Here is a 17,670-nt window from a genome sequence, read left to right as displayed (position 1 = left end):
ATCATCTCTGTAAGTCAGGTCACTTAGTATAAATGGGGGATGTTGCCTCATGGAATAACAGACATAAACCTCTTTATTTCACAGTTCAATTCAGCCAGTGATATTAAATATCTGTTCTGTATAAGGCATTGTGCTAAACAGTGGGGATTCCAAGATAAAAAAGGAATTATTTATTCCCTTCTCCCAATGAGCTAACATTCTACTAGGGGAACATTGCATATATACAATCTTGTAGTTGATCCCTCTGCCACAAATTTCTCCATGTTCTAGTCCATTCTCCACTCAACTCTCTAAATGATCTTTCTAAAGAGCAGATCTGAGCAGCTCCCCATTACTTCTAGCATCAAATATAAAATATTCTATGTAGCATTCTGTAGCTCTTTTCTTCTTTAAAATATATAAGATGATGGTTCTCTCTGGGGGAGAAGGTTTCTCGAGGAAATTTTCTGGAGGCAATCTTAGTTGCAGTTGAAAGTAATAATCACCCAAAATGCAGCCAGGTGATAAAAGTTCTTATCTTTTTTTGCCTCCAATATAGTCCGGTTAGTTGAGAGGCATATCTCTCTGCTTGGTTCCAAGAGCTCTTGCCGCTTTGTCCTTTGCTTCTGCCTCTGCTTTCTACAGCCTCCAGAGCCAGCACCAAATTGAATCTGTCTTGCTTCTGAGAGAGCCTTCTCAATCTTCAGCTGAACTCTCGCCTCATAGCTTCTTCCTCTGAAAACTCTCTTTTTCTTCATTCTAACACTTAAATAACTTCTTATAGCCAATTTTATTAAATTATATGTATTAAGTATGTCTTTGGAAATTGAGTTAAGTCCATTTTTATTATAGAATTGACAAAGATCCTCTCCTACTAATTGCCATTCATCTAGATCCAATTCCTTTTCCAGAGAGAAACAAGGACATATATGTTTTACAGTTTCTAAAAGTTCAGTGATCTGCTGTAAAATTATAATTAAATCTTGGCTTTCCATAACTTTGACAATGCTCTCTAAACATTTTCCTTGAACAGAAACAAGGCTGTTTTCTAAATATCTGTCCCATCTTAGATGAAATTTTACTTTAACTCTTTTAACAAAATTTCTTTGTTGTACTCACCCTAATTTCTGGGTTGAGGAGACTTTTCCACTGGATTCAGGATCAGAGGCTTTTCCACTGGATCAGGATCTGAATCAGTCCCATGTTCAGGGCGCCAAAGCCTTTCATAACCTGCCCCCCAACATCACCAGTTTTTTACACCTTATGCCACTCTCTTGTCATCCAGTAACACTGGCCTCTCAAATAAGATATTACATCTCCCAATTCTAGGCATTTTCGCTGACTGTCTGTGTGCCATGTCTGGAATGTTTGTTCTTCCTCATCCCTGCCTTCTGCTTTCCCCGCTTTCCTTTAAGTACCAATTAAAACTTCACCTTATTCAGGAAACCTTTCCCAATCCCCCATGATTTTAGTTTCTGTCCTCTGAGTTTACCTTCAGTTTATCCTGTTTGTGCATAGTTATTTTCATATTTTCCCCCATTAGCTCCTTAAGAGCAGATGATGTCTTTTACCTTTCTTTGTTTTAGCAGGAAATATAATAAATTCCATCTCATTATATTTAAATATCGAATTTTTAAATGCCTATAGGATATCCAGGTAGAGAACAGGCTTTTTTTTTTTTTTTAATCTAGGCCTATGATTTCATATGTGTGTGGAACTTCCTTTAATAAAATAGAACAGCAACTCTTTGATACCTTGTAGTTTGAAAGGTGGCCTGGGGCAGAATGAAGTTAAGTGACTTGCCCCACAGCTGTAATATGTTGAATAGTGATTTATTTAGTATCATACCACAAATTAGTGGTAGAGCAAGGGTTAGAATTACCATCTCTTACCTTCTAGTCCAGTGCTTTCCCTGCTTCATGATCTATTTTCCTGGATGTATTCTACTCAGGACCTCAAATAGACTGTTCTCTTAGTGTTGTAGTTGTATAGAAAAATAGTATTAGGCACTGGTCGGATCCTTCCTTCTCAGAGCCTCAATTTCTCTATCTGTTTCGTAAGAAAAAGAATGCCCTTTCCTCACATATCAGGAATGCCATGCAAGAAATCCGGTAAGAGATATGTGAAAGTATTTTGGGAGTACAAAGTAACTTGGAACACAAAATGGGGGTATTGCTTTTAGCTAACACTACCTTGGGCAGGGGTGGGGGAGGGAGGGAAAGGGGAGTGTTGTTTATTTGTTTGTTTTTCACCTCAACCAATCTGAAAAGATGCCTCTTGAAATATTCATGTGTATCACCATTCACTCTCATCCTGTTATACCAAGTACTGCTTTTAATGCTCAAGCCAGGTGGTTGATTCCAGATCTGATTATATCTTCAAAGCATCTACAACAATGTATTAAGAATCCCAATTTTTACCTACCATTAATATGAAAAAGGTTGTGAATTCAGTGTTGACGATGCTGTGTAGAAGAGAACTCAATTGGGGTTCATTAAAACCACTAATCTTTCCTTTTTGATCAGAGTAGACTAAGAGGATGCCATAGAAACAGAACACTTGGATGTCACTTCTAATAATAGATGATATTTATATGACACTTCAAAGTATACTTATGATTCCCTTGTACCTCATGGCATTTGAGCCCCATAACCTTGTGGTATAGATGATTCTCACATCTGTTTTACAGGAAAGAAGAACCTGAAGCTCAGAGAATTTAAGCCACTTGCCTATTATCTTTTAGCTAGCAAATATCATAGTTGGGGTTTGAATATATACCTCTCCAAACTCCTAAAACCAGTTGTTTCTGCTATTGCACTTGATTGCCTTTAACTCAGTCGCTGAAGCATTTGACAAAATTAGTCCTGGCTATATTCACAGAAAAGAGGAAGAAAAGAAAAGAGAGCTAGATGGTAATACATTCATTCACTTATTCAGTGATTATTTTTAGGGCCTGTTATATGCTAGGTGCTTTACTAGGCATGAAGAAAAAGCAAAAAAAAAAAAAAAAAAAAAAAATGGACTTTTACCTAAAGACTTTCTATTCTATTGGGGAAATAGTATAATTAGGAAATTAAATGAAAAATATGTGCAAAGTAATTTCTAGAAACAGGATTTTAGCAACTAGAGGAGAGGGAGGAAAGAAATCAGGCTGCACTATATGTGGGAAATAACTCTTCTGCTGAACTTGGAAAGTAGCTAAGGATTCTGTAACTTTCCAGCAAGGAGCGAGTCAGGGGCAACTTTGAAATATTTAAAATGGAATGCTGGAAAACAACATGAAGGCCGGGTTGTTTACAGCAGAGAGTGCATGAAGAGTAAGGTATCATAATTCTGGAAAAATAGTGGGAGTCGAAGGCTTTGAAGTCAAAAAGAGGAGTTTGTATTTTATCCTAGAGTCAAAACAGTCACTGAAGTTTCTTGAGCATCTGAGTGACTTGGTCTGACCTGTGCTTTAAGAATTTCAATTTGAAGATGAAGAGCTGTTATGTACAGAGGATAGAGAGCTGTCTTTGAAATCAGGAGGTCAGGGATCACATCCCCCCTCTGACACATTCTGACTATGAACTGCAAACCTCCCCTTTACTCCATCTCTCCACATCCAAATCATTTGACTTCTCAGTGGCCCACAAAACTTACTAACACTATAAATTGCAAACCACGTTTTGCTTTGCATTGGTGGAAGGAGTTTCCTCATCAGGAATTCCCTATACCAGTGAAATCACGGGGTTAGTTCAAAAACCCAAAACCAAATAAAAATGGAACATAAATCTGACAAGGGCATGAAGCACTGATTAAACAGGAGAGAGACTGACGACTGCGAGAACTGTTAACAGTCAACAGTAGTCCAGATAAGAAATGGAAGCCCTGAACTTGACCTGAGCAAAGATGGTGGCTGTATTAGTGGGAAGAAGGCAATAGATGTGTTCTGGCAGTTAAGCTTGACAAAATATAGCCGCAGAGGAGGACTGAGGGAGAGGGGAGAGTTGGGCATGAGTTGAAAGTTAAAATTGAATAACTAGACCCAAAGACTGCTGATAAATATATCAATGATGTATGTGTAAATATATCAGTGTAAGATGGAGAATTCTTTAGTTATAGTAGTGATGCTAATTATTTAATAAACACTTAAACTGTAAAAAGTTGGCCACTAGGTGGCGCAGAGGATAAGAGTACAAGTCCTGGAGTCAGAAGAAGCTGAGTTCCAATCTATTTCCACTTAGTAGCTGGGTGACCCTGAGTAAGTCACTTTACCCTGTTTATCTCAGTTTCTTCATCTGACAAATGATCTGGAGAAGAAAATGGCAAACCACCCCAGAATCTTTACCAAGAAAACCCCAAATGGGGTCACAAAGATTCAGACAGAACTAACTCAACCACAGTGCAAAGCCTTGTGTTCTAAGAACAGTTAGATAGCCCCTGATTTCAAGGAGCTCACATTCTAATGGAGGAGATGACATGTATAGAAAATGTTATTTGTCCCTCATTCTCCAAGAGGACTATGACATCAAAGAGATGATTCTATAACATGCAAATGAATTGAATTTAAGTGAAGGAGGGCTGTACAAGGTCACCTGCCTCACCTTCTTCTCTAGAACCATCTGGGTCCAGTGGCCAGATATGGATCAGGACGACTGGAGATGGCCCTGATAGAAAATATTAGTTAAAGTCAGCTGAGAAGGTCACATGGTTCTTAAGGTACATCAAAACAGATGGTGATTTTTTTTTCTTTAATATCATGTACATTGATAAAATCCTATCAGTTTCTATTGTTGAACCATTTGATAGAGTTAAGGACTTTGGTGACAAGAACTTTCTTCTCTGGATCTTCAGTAAGTATGGCTGAACTTCTTACAGGAGCAGTTGCCAGGCTGCATCTCCACAGTGACCATTTTCCAGGATAATGAGTTGAGGGCAAGTAGGCTGGAAGCATTATTATTCCAGAACTCTTGGGTTCAGGATCTTGGGCTGTCTCAATATAGATCTGAAAGGAGATGGTAGTCAAGATGGTAGTGGTAGTTTGGTTTGCCAAACACATGCTGCCTCCTATTTCTTCTTTAGGGTGCCTTATTGGTTCAACTAAGCTAGCTTACCCCACCCTATATATAGCAATTGGCTGGCCCCTTCTTTTTCACAAGAGTTCTATCTCCATATGATGGCTGGGAGGATTGGGCTGGGAGCAGAACCAATGGTCTGGAGAGCAGAGGGTACAGGGCCCCTGTGCTTATCTGCCTTTTGGTGACATTTAATCAGCAATTATTGCTGGTGATGATGAGGAAGGTAGCCCCTTCTACACAATCAATAATGGCTGGTGTGGCTGAGTTGGAAGCAAGTCTGGTGGTTTCAAGGAGACTCTGAGTTCAGGATCCTAGGCTGTTTCCGTCAGGGTTTGAGGAAAGATAGTAGTCAAGGTAATAGAGGTGATTTGACTTCCCTGGCACACACTGCTTCCTGTCTCTCCCTCAGGGTGCTCTGCAGCTTCAACTAGGCCATTATCTCAAATATCAAGGACTCACATAACAAATTTTAGACTGACATGAATCTGGAGAAAATGTATTGATGACACATTAAGTTCTGAAAAGAATAATAGACCAAATCTAATAATATGAAATTTAGAAAGAATAAATGCAGTATTAGCTTTAAGTTTAAACAAACTAACCAGCTGCACATATATGTATGGAAGAGGTGTAGTTAGAGGAATTAATAAGACGACTAAGGGTTTTTTAGTGAGCTATAAACATATGAGTTAGCAGTTAAAGAAGCCAGTGTGGTTTTAGGCAATATTACTAAATTCTAATGTCTAGCATGAAATGGTTAATAGTTTAATTGTAATCTTTCCTTGTCAGACCTCATCTTGAGTATTGTATATAATACTGAACACCAAATTTTAAGAAAGATATTAATAACCTAGAATGTATGGAGAGCTTAAAGATAAATGAATTGGAAACTGTGGCACATGAGGATGTACTGAAGGATTGGTGGATATTTATTCTAGAGAAGAGAAAACTCAGCAGGGGATATTGTCACTGGCTTCACATATTCTGAGAGCTCTCTTGTAAGACAGAAATGAAACTTGTTCTGCTTGGGCCCAGAAGGCAAAACTGTGAAGAAGTTTTTTGAAGAATTTTTGAAGAAAATTATAATGGAACAGATTTTCACTCCAAGAGTGGAATAGGCTGTCTAGGGACAGGGACAGGGAGGGAGTTCTCTCTCATTGGAGGATTTTAAATGGACATTAACCATATGCTGGACTGTTTTAACTATTTAGGTATAAATTGGACTGACTGCTAGCTCCCTTTCCATTTTATGATTATGTAATCCCCATTGCCAAATGTCCACAGGAAAAAATTTATGAAACTAAGACACACAAGGAGCATTCCCAGAAAAATATGCTTAACTGAAAGGTAGAGCATTAGTGAGGGGGAAAAATGAGAAAATGAGAGATACACAGAATCTACTGTACCTCTCTTAAAGATGGGGGCCCTCCAGTTCTACAGATCTTTTCATTGTGGTGGCATGTTAAGGTGTAATTCATTTATCTCACTTACCCTTCAAAGAACCTGGATTATAAGATTGTTTAAAGTCATAAACTTGGCATTTGCATAGTTCCATCACAAAGTTTGCATGCTTTGTTGAGCTCTGACAACCTTTACACCAAGAAATGATTCTCAGACTTCCGGCCAAGATGGTGGAGTGGAGGCACATAGCTGTGTAAGCTCCGCGTTTTTCTCTCAGAATCCATTTCATTACAAACCTCTGAATTAATGCTTGACTGAAAAAAAACCCACAAATAGTTACCAAGAGAAGCCATCCTTGAAATTCGCCAGGAAAGGTCTTTTTTTGCTCGAGGGCGGGGACGGTTTTAGATCTGGTGCAGGCTGAGGGCAGGCAGCAGCATGAGAGCATGGGAGGCAGCTCACAGCCGAGCAGACTGGAGCGGGATGGGGTGTGATCTCAGTGGGGGGAGCTTTGCTACAAGATTGGATACTTTGCCCTGGCAGCAAGCCAGCAGCCCAGCAGAGAAGCTAAAAATACCAGGGGTGAAGAATACAACCCCAAACAGCTGGAGTCTCTCTGGACCAGGCCACCCCTCCCCCACAGTGTCTCAGCATACTCTCAGAGTCTCAGAGCGCAGGCGCAGCACAGTCCTGCTAGTGCCTCACTGCTGCCCCCGCAGTCTGTAGAGGAAGCTCGGTAACACCACCCAGCCCCTCCCCTGCAAAAAAAGCAGACTCCATTTAGGGGTTTTTTCTTTTTTTCTTTTTGCTAGTTTGTTTTTGGTTCTTCTCTGACAAAATGAGCAAAAAATTGAAAAGGACCTTAACCCTTGACAGCTTCTATATGGATAGAGAGCAGACTCTAAATCCTGAGGAGACTAAAAATAGACTGTCCCCAGGTGAATCCCCAAAGGAGGAGATCATCCGTTCTTCAGCACAGATGAACCTCATAGAAAAAATTAAAAAGGCTCTCACAAGAGATAGAAGAAAAATGGGAAAAGGAGAGGGAGGCTTGGCAAGAGAGTCTGGAGAAGTCATCCCACTCATTTAAAGACAGAGTGGATAAAGAAATAAAATCCTTGAAAAATAAGATTAGTGAACTGGAAACAGAAAATAGCTCTCTAATAGAACAAAAAAACTCAATTGGTCAATTAGAAAAAGATATTTAAAAAGTGAGTGAAGAAAATATTTCATTGAAAATCAGAATTGAACAAATCGAATTGAATGACTCGAGACAAGAAGAATCAATCAAGCAAATCCAAAAAAATCAAACAATGGAAAAGAATGTGAAATACCTTCTTGGGAAAACAACAGACCTGGAAAACAGATCCAGGAGAGACAATCTGAGAATTATTGGACTCCCAGAAAAGTATGATGAAAAAAAGAGCCTGGACACTATTTTCCAGGAAATTATCAAAGAGAACTGCCCAGAAGTCATAGAAACAGAGGGTAAATAGACATTGAAAGAATTCATTGAGTAGTGGCTAGAAGCTGGAAAATGAAAGGATGTCCATCAATTGGAGAATGGTTGAGTAAATTGTGGTATATGAACGTTATGGAATATTATTGTTCTGTAAGGAATGACCAGCAGGATGAATATAGAGAGGACTGGCGAGACTTACATGAACTTAAGCTAAGTGAAATGAGCAGAACCAGGAGATCATTATATACCTCAACAATGATACTGTTTGAGGATGTAGTCTGATAGAAGTGGATCTCTTCAATAAAGAGAGCCTTAATTGATCAAAGGTGGACAGAAACAGCTACACCCAGAGAAAGAACACTGGGAAATGAATATAAACTGCTTGCATTTTTTGTTTTTCTTCCCAGGTTATTTATACCTTCTGAATTCAATTCTCCCTGTGCAACAAGAAAACTGTTCGGTTCTGCACACATATATTGTATCTAGGATATACTGTAACCCATTCAACATATAAAGGACTGCTTGCCATCTGGGGGAAGGGGTTGAGGGAGGGAGGGGAAAAATTGGAACAGAAGTGAATGCAAAGGATAATGCTGTAAAAAATTACCCTGGCATGCGTTCTATCAATAAAAAGTTATTAAAAAAAAAAAAAAGAATTCATCGATCACCTACTGAAAGGGATCCTAAAATCAAAACACCAAGAAATATAGTGGCCAAATGCCAGAACCCTCAGACGAAGGAAAAAATACTGCAAGCGGCTAGAAAAACCCAATTCAAGTATTGAGGAGCCACAATAAGGATCACCCAGGATCTGGCAGCATCCACATTAAAGGATCGAAGGGCCTGGAATATGATATTCTGAAAGGCTAAAGAACTTGGTATGCAACCAAAAATAACTTACCCAGCTAGAATGAGCATCTTTTTCCAGAGAAGAAGATGGACATTCAATGAAGTAAGCGAATTTCACCTATTTTTGATGAAAAAGCCAGAACTTAACAAAAAGTTTGATCTACAAATATAGAACTCAAGAGAAATCTAAAAAGGTAAAGATTAATCTTGGGAACTATATTTCTGCTATAAAGATGTTTAACAAATACATGTATACCTTGTTCTAGAAACTAGATACGGAAAGGTCATTGTACCAGAAACAGGGTAACGTGGGGGTACTACATCTCATGAAGAGGCAAGGGAAACCTATTATATCTGAGAGAAAGAATGGAGGGGGATGAATATAGTGGGTATCTTACTGCCTTCAGAATTGGCTTTAAGAGAAAAATTTTAGACATATTCAATTTGTGGTGAAACTTCTCCCACCTCATTGAAAAGTGAGAAGGGAAAAGTGAAAAGGGAAAGAATAAGAAATGATTCTCTTTTATGTTCCTATCCAGCCCACTTAATCTTTAAAGAGAGCAACTTGCTTTACCCTTGACCAGAAAATACTTGAGGTAAATGTGTGAAGTAAATGTGCCAAAAACACAAGGATAGTATAAATTTAGCCTACATTAACCAGTAAAAGCATAATGTCCAGAACAAAAGAGATTCTAATCCCACTGCATTTTGCCTCTGTCAGACATCTGGAATATCATTGTGCCCATTTCTGAGAGAGGAACATGACTATTTCTTATTCTTGTTTCCAACAGATATTCTCCACTGGCTGATCAGTTTTCTCGGCAGTTCCCTGCTCACGATTTGCCATCTGTTCTTGCCAAATTTTCTTTGCCAGTTTCCTTATCAGAATTCAAGAGTCCTCTTGCTCCACCAGTGCAGGAGGTAAGTTGCTGGAGATCATCACTAGGTCTGCCTCAGGGCAAGGGTTAAACAAGGTAATCTCTAAAAGCCCCTATGTAACTCCCTTCTTTGCAGTGTTTCAAGTAAGCATGACTTTACATGTTGCCCATATTGTTAGAAATGTGCGACAAAAAATGTATTCATTTTGGCTCTTTATGCTCCACTTGCCAGGCAAGGCCTGCCCATGTCATTAGCATTGTAAAAATTCCCCCAGAGTATGGCTATGTCATAGTGTGGATTTTCCAAGTGGGGTTACTTGATTTAGTTAGTGTTTGGGACAAGTTAATTGGCTTCTCTGTATTTCCTACCAAAGGAGCTCCTTATAGGCTAAAATGAGCTGCTGGAAATTTCACTCTGGAAGGATGATATTGACCTTTAACTGAAAGGACAAAGCTTGAGTTCAGCTCCTTACTAGGACCTGGGATGTTTTTCCATCGATATCAGAAGCAAAGAGAGCTTTGTTTTAACTTGTGCCTAAGGTTCTGAATCTAGGCTGTGGCAGCTCCAGTGAGAGAAGAGAATTGCTGTTGGCACTGTGTATCCTGCTTCCCTCTTCAGGGTGCACATAACTATTCATAACTGAAGTGTAACAGAAAGCTGGTGAGAAAAGCCACATGCCAGGTACAAGAGTAGCCTGTCATATTTTGGCCCCAAGAATTGCCTTCTAGTTGAGTTTTTTCCCGTCTGTGCCCCATTGTGAGAAGTGTTTAAGTCAAGAGGGGAGCATAATAATTATCCATTTTATATGAATCACTCTGTGTAAGGATGGTTTATTAAATACTTAGTATGTATGAGGGCAGGTAGGTGGCACAGTGGATAGAGCACCAGCCCTTGAAGTCAGAAGGACCTAAGTTCAAATCTGGTCTCAGACAAGTAACACTTCCTAGATGTGTGACCCTGGGCAAGTCACTTAACCCCAATTGCCTCAGCAAAAAAAAAAAAATAATAATAATAATAATAATAATAATCCTTACTATGTATCAAGTACTCACTATGTTATGAGAAAATACACAAAAAGGAGACAGTCCCTGTCCCAGAGGAGGAGACAGTATATAGTGGGGGATGGTGGCTGAATAAAGGAATTTTGGCCTTAGGGATTACAGGGATGGAGATAGAATCAAAGGCTGTTGTTTCCAGAACAATAGATGAAAAGTACAGGGGCAGAGAGAGTAAGTGTGTTTGTGTATGTATATGAGAAAGAGAAGAGAGAGAGAGAGAGAGAGAGAGAGAGAGAGAGAGAGAGAGAGAGAGAGAGAGAGAGAGAGAGAGAGAAAGAGAAGAAGAAGAAGAGAGAAGAAGAAGAAGAGGAGGAAGAGGAGGAGGAAGAGGAGGAAGAAGAGGAGGAGGAAGAGGAGGAAAAAGAGAAGAAGAAGAAGAAGAAGAAGAAGAAAGAAGAAAGAAGAAAGAAGAAAGAAGAAGAAGAAAGAAGAAGAAAGAAGAGAGAGGGAGAAGGAGAAGGAGGGAGGAAGGGAGAGGGACAGGGAGAGATTTGATCTGGGGCTACAAATGGATCCACTACCATATCAACTTGTTACCCACCTGGATCTTCTAGGTCAGCTCATCTGACTTAAAATCTGACTTCTTAATTGGTTATAATTTCAACTGTTCCTCTGGTAACATATTCAGTCCTTTGTCTTTGATTCTCTTTATTCCTATTTAGGTCATAACACCTTTTTTAGTCAATATAGTGAAATAGGCCCAGGAAGATAAGAGTCAAATATTATCTGAACTTGAATGAGATTCATTAAATAGTAGTTGGCTGGGAGGGCTTGAAGAGAAGTTGAAGTAGAAAGTCCCAGGGAGAATCCTTTGAATAAGTCTGGGAATGGAGCAATTCGAAATGTTAATTTCTGTAGGTGGAAAACAGTTTTTACTCAGTCATCAAATGGGGCATTTTTAAGGGATACTTTTATTATTTTTATTATTATTACAAAAAAGTCATCATTGCATGCCTTTTTTTTTCCCTTTCTGAAGCTGCATAGGAAGGTTTTCACACTGAGATGACATTGACATGAAATTGACACAATAAGAGGGATTACAGGGATGGAGATAGAATCAAAGGTTGTTGTTTCCAGAACAATAGATGAAAAGTACAGGGGCAGAGAGAGTAAGTGTGTTTGTGTATGTATATGAGAGAGAGAGAGAGAGAGAGAGAGAGAGAGAGAGAGAGAGAGAAGAAGAAGAAGAAGAAGAAGAAGAAGAAGAAGAAGAAGAAGAAGAAGAAGAAGAAGAAGAAGAAGAAGAAAAAGAAGAAGAAGAAGAAGAAGAAGAAGAAGAAGAAGAAGAAGAAGAAGAAGAAGAAGAAGAAGAAGAGAGAAGAAGAAGAAGAAGAAGAAGAAGAAGAAGAAGAAGAAGAAGAAGAAGAAGAAGAGGAGGAGGAGGAGGAAGAGGAGGAGGAAGAGGAGGAAGAAGAAGAGAGAAGAAGAAGAAGAGGAAGAAGAAGAGAAGAAGAAGAAGAAGAAGAAGAGGAAGAAGAAGAAGAGGAAGAAGAAGAAAAAGAAGAAGAAGAAGAAGAAGAAGAAGAAGAAGAAGAAGAAGAAAAAGAAGGAAGGAGGGAGGAAGGGAGAGGGACAGGGAGAGATTTGATCTGGGGCTACCCAGATGTGAGAAGTGAAGGGATGATTTGGTTTCCATCAAGTAAAGATAAAAAATTTTTTAAATGTCTTATACTTTTTGGCATAATCAGTTTTTATTTCCATTTATAGCTTCTGTGTGCCTTATAAGTCATACTTTATTCTATATTTTGGTTCTGAGTTCTCAGTAGGTGACTGAATTAGCTATTGTAAATTGAATTAAAGAAAATGTTTACTTATGTTGAATCTCCCTCCCAGACTTGTCCATTTACATATCAACCCATATGCTACCTCATACTTACTATCAGGTGTTCACAGAAAGGATGTGAGACACAGAAATGAATGCCTAGGAGCTCCCATCACGATTGAGTAACTCTGGGTTGGATTTGAATGATTCTGCAGTCTTGGTAGCTGATGGCAGTGTGGAGAATGGCTCAGGCTATTTCTTGCTATAGATACAGAGTATTACTTAGGGACTCTGGTCCTTGGACATTGAACAAGATGCCCTTACCTTTTCTGCCCCAAGGACTCTTGCTAATGTGTCTTCAAACACATTGACCTTCTCAGGTAGAAGCCTTTTCTATGAGTTCTTCTGTACTCAGAATCAGTGAAAGTATTTGAGGTTGGAAAGTGCTGCCTATGTTGGCCTTATTGGTTGGAGCTTTCTGATTCCAAATGATTGAGAAGCACTAAAATATAAGATCATAGATTTAAAGATAGAAGAATCATTAAGTCCACTAAGCCCAACCTCAATGTTTTATTGATGAAGAAAATAGGGCACAGGTTAAATGGTTTGCCCTGGGATTCACACCTGGTAAGTTTTTTAGGCATTATTTGCGTCCATGACTTACCCACTATTCCATGTTACTTTTTTCCATTCATAGGAAGTTAAAATGGGGCATTTGAGACTGAATATTGCCTCTCAGATGCAGGAAATTGCAACTGTTGGAAAGGGTTCCTTTGCTTTTTTTGTTTTTGAGGGGGACACAGACAATACAGAAACAAAATTGAAATCATCCCTCTCTCTTAAGAGGTTCACTTAATTTTGTATAAATAAGAATATACAAAATAAAAACAAGGAAACTTTCTGGAGGGCTCTAACATTTGGGCAAACAACCTTTGAGGTGCATTCTGAAGGCAAGTAAAGGTGGAAAGAAGTGAGAAGACAGAGACATGGAGCACTGGGGAATGGTGATGAGGAAAAGGGAGATGGTGGGTGAGGACAGCAAGGAGGTCAGTGTGGCTCAACCAAATTGTATGAGAAAGGGGATTGGATAAAAGGCTGGAACCAGGTTGTGAAGAGCTTTAAGAGCCAAACAGAGGAATTTTTATTTTATCCTGAAGGAAGTAGGGGGAATTATGGTAGCTTATCGATCAGGAGAATTGACCTGCTTTTGGGGAAAGAGACTTCAGCACCTGTGTGGAGAATGAATTGGAATGAGAAGAGCCTTGAGGCAGGGAGACTTTAAATATTCTAAATGTCATTCTGAGAGGACAGTGGAATCTAATAAAGTGTTTTTTAGGGTTGGAGGAGAGTTGCATAGGTTTGTAGGAAGTTGGGAAGGAATCGATAGAAAGAGATTGAAGATTAGAAAAGGAATGATCTCTGTTGGAGAAGAACAGAAGTAGTGGGATCAAGGAACCATGGGAAGGGGTTGACCCTGGAGAGAAGAAGAATCACCTCTTCATCAGAGATTAGAATGAAAGAGACTGGAATGATGTTAGGGAATTTAGAGATGCAGAAGAGAAAGAACTCAATTCAAATAGTGAAGTCAGGGGTGAAGTTTTTAACTGAGGTGATTCTGGGTCTGACATCAGGAGAAAGATGGGGCCACACAGTTGGAGGCAGCAATTGATGCCTAAATATGATTAAAAGTGCATGTGGCCCAGCTTTCTTTTCTGGGCTTGACTCTTCCCTGAAGTCTGGTTTTTCTTCTTTTTTTTATGTTTTCCCTTATGAAATCCCCTACTGTCTCTGTAGACACAACTCATCCAGATGGTGATCTGGATGCTTCAGCATAGACTTCTGATCCAACTGCACACATATGTTTGCCTGATGGTGCCCCCCAGTGAAGAAGAGAGTCGAACACGAGAGGAAGATGTTCCCTTCACCGCCCGCGTTGGAGGCCGGAGCCTTAGCACGCCCAATGCCCTGAGCTTTGGCTCACCAAGTAGGCTCACCTTTCTTAATGCTCTAGCTTTGCTTTAGAAAGGGGAGGGAACCTCTCAATGTCCCCAACCCCAGAAAAATGTGAGGAATACCTTGATGTCAGGGCTCCCTCCTCTCATGTTCCTGGCTTTGAGAACTGGGATAGCTGGATAATTTTGTATGTGCAGGTATGTACTCAATAGGAAGCAAAAACTTGTCTTAGGAATTCTTTCCAAGCTCACTACAGTGTTTACCTGTTCTCAGGAACAGCCTAAGACCCCACAGACTATGTTCCCTTTTGTATACATACTCTTCCCAGTCCTTTGCTCAATCCTCAGAGCTCCAGAGGGAGTGAAGCTAAATTCTTTCTTAACCTGGACTTGGGCTCCAAGTTTTCTTATTTTGGTCACATCTGAATGACCTACCCTCTTCCCTTGGGTATCTTCCATAAGTTGGCTGAAGGAGTACAATTTTATCCTGATTTCAAGAGCATTAGGAACTCCTGGGGCTGGAGAGGAGCCTTTCTTCTGTCACTGCTTATATACTTTCAAACCAATGAGCCATAATCATTTTAAAGAAAGGATTTACAGCCTTCCATAGTAATTGATCAGTTAGCATTTTATATATTCTCCAAAATTCTCTGCTATGGCTGATCTAAAGCTCTTGCTATGCTGTAAGGCTTTGTCCTCTCCTTTTTGATCTTAGGTATAGATTCACTACCTTGGAGCCCATCCTGTATCTAAAGCCTCCCTCTTTTCTTCCAGCCTATAGGGGATGTGTCTAGCTCCAAGTCTATAAAATCAGGGTAAAGTATTGTTAAAAAGCATTTTGTGAAAACATCTGCTCCCTAAAAATAAGATGTTATTATTACTATTGATAATAACTCACAAAATTCCCAAACCTCCAAACAACCCTCATGATAACGTCAGGAAGTAGATGTTGTAGAGATTGTTAATCCCTGTTTTCCAGACAAGGAAGCTGAGCATCAGAAGAATGAAGTCACTAGCCTGTACTGTTAATAGCTCTTAAGCACCAAGGCTTGGCTTTGACTTTAAGACTACAGACTCCAAGGCCAGGACCATCTTCTCTCTACAAAGCTGCTGGAGATAAGCCTATTGGATTGCTAGAAGAACAGGTTCCTAGGACTGTGTCAGGAAGTCCTAAGTCTGAACCAGGGACAACCTGGGAGAACAAGGAACTAACCATCAGGTTTTCTTCACATTCATAGAGGGAGCAGTTGAACCAAATCTTTTGCAAATTATTTTGTTTGAGGAGATACTGATCTCCAGAAGTATTTCTTAGCAACAACAACAAAAATGCCAGTCAAACTATTTTTTCATTTAAGCTGAGACTGCTTTTGTAACAACTCACTAGAATACATACATTTCTATGAACATTTTCCTTTTCAACAGAAGCTGTGCTGAAACTCCATCCATGAGCTTGGTATTCAGAATTTTCAAAAGTGCCATTAAAGTCTATTTAGGAGTCATATAAGAGAATTAGTCCCAATATTTTAGATTCACACTTCTTTAAAAGAAACAGATCCTAAGCCTGTATTTCCTAGGATGATCCCTGTATTTGCCAGACTTGACTCCAAAATATGTACATACATACATACATATATACATATACACACACACACACACACACACACACACACATATATACACACACACAGATGTTTCCAACTTCTCTCCCATCAAAGCTGAAAGTATGCTTTCATTGAAGACAATTTCAATTTCAGGGTTCACTGGGCTCCAAAGATAATTCCAATATAGAATTTGTTAAAGTTCTGAGTAATAGCAGGCAGCTGTTAGGCTAAATGCATAGCTTCCCAAAGATTCCTACTTGGAAGGACAAAGAACAGTTCAGTTTGAATGTTTGATTTTTTTTTTTTAAGATATAGGACAGACATTTATTTCCTCTGCCATAAGATATTATTAAAGCACAAAAGACATATAAGTACATATTTAAAATATCCAGAAATAATTTATCACAGCTTCTCTAAAAAAGTAAGAACACTTTGTGGGACTAACCAACATTTTCACCACAGTATTATAAGTTTGAGCAACTTCACATACTTGATAGGTATTCGTCAACCTGCCATTGGTGGGGAGGGGATGGGGAGAAGGAAGGGAAAAATTGGAACAAAAGGTTTGGCAATTGTCAATGCTGTAAAATTACCCATGCATATAACTTGTAAATAAAAAGCTATAATAAAAAATTTTTTTAAAATAAGTTTGAGCAACTTACAAGGGCCAGACCTGTTGGCAAACCAAAGCATAGTGTGTCCTTAGCCCTTTTGGCTGCTGCTTTCTTCTGGACAATGTTCTGAATGTTTCTTACAAAATCATTGTTTCTAAGTCTGCAAAAAAAAAAAAAAATTGCTCTGAATCCCTTCTACTAGAATTCCTGTGCCGCTTTCTCTTATCTCTAAAGATGGGAGCCATGGTTAAGATGGTGGCTGGGACTTTTTCCATTCTTAGACTTCTCTGGGATTCTTAGGATTATAGATTTAAAACTGAAAAAACAAAACAAAACACCAAACTGGTCTGATACCCTGTTTTACAGAAGAGACTTGAGACCCCTAGAGATTGAATACCTTGCCAAAGGTCACAGAGGTTATTAGGAGCAGAGCCAGGACTGGAGCCCAAATTGTCTATTCCAAATCCAGGGCTCTTTCCATTGTCTTTTGTCATGTTATGTTATGTACATTTCAGGAGTTTAGAGGGACTTTGAAAAAATCCTGAAATAAAATTAATGTTCAGATCTATAACCTACTTCACTTTAACCAGACATTCCTTCCAGTGACCTCACTTTGGCTTCTGTGATTCGTATTACTTGCCTCCCCTACTACTGGCCACCCTCATACCCATGTACCTGTTATCCCCCATGCCCATCAGAATTCCTTAGTGGACACAAGAGAAGGAATTGTTTACTCCAGATCACAAGGCTGTGTAAAACAGCTGGCCTTCAGAGGAAAAGGACATTGAGAGAAATGGCAAAAGCAAGAACACCGAAAAGTTGGCTTTTCATAGGGATGGGCAGATAAACTGGGCCAGTCAGGACGTGGCTCTTTCTGGGCACTGTTTTTTAACAAAGAAGTGGTCTGTTCAGCAGCTTGAAGAGAGTGCACATGCTGCCAAGAGGAATAAAACAAGGCACACTACCTTTTGTCTTAGTTCTGAGAGAGGCCTTGACCTCACTTAGTCCTATAAGAGAAGTGTATAAGGTTCTGTTCCCTAACCACAGCTTCTTTCC

General features: G+C 39.4%; 1 protein-coding gene and 1 long non-coding RNA gene across 3 annotated transcripts in view; one reads left to right on the top strand and one right to left on the bottom strand.

Annotated features, from left to right (window-relative positions):
* NPRL3 (NPR3 like, GATOR1 complex subunit) overlaps nt 1-17,670 on the top strand; it is a 92,089-nt gene that overhangs the window by 56,726 nt on the left and 17,693 nt on the right. For both annotated transcript variants that reach the window (XM_051968526.1, XM_051968520.1), the window contains exons 10-11: nt 9,540-9,669; nt 14,242-14,431. In XM_051968526.1, the coding sequence (XP_051824486.1) occupies nt 9,540-9,669; nt 14,242-14,431 (320 nt within the window). The remainder of the gene's footprint in view (nt 1-9,539; nt 9,670-14,241; nt 14,432-17,670) is intronic.
* Nucleotides 90-17,670, bottom strand: LOC127542927 (uncharacterized). Its single transcript, XR_007948924.1, has 3 exons — nt 16,663-17,670; nt 6,528-6,751; nt 90-4,963 (listed from the first exon to the last, which is right to left on the bottom strand). It is a non-coding gene; the product is annotated as an uncharacterized LOC127542927 (long non-coding RNA).

The sequence above is a fragment of the Antechinus flavipes genome, chromosome 1 (assembly GCF_016432865.1).
Source record: "Antechinus flavipes isolate AdamAnt ecotype Samford, QLD, Australia chromosome 1, AdamAnt_v2, whole genome shotgun sequence".
In the NCBI taxonomy this organism is placed as follows: domain Eukaryota; kingdom Metazoa; phylum Chordata; class Mammalia; order Dasyuromorphia; family Dasyuridae; genus Antechinus; species Antechinus flavipes.
The sequence above is the reverse complement of the archived record's forward strand: the minus strand, read 5'-3'. Positions and strand labels throughout refer to the sequence as shown.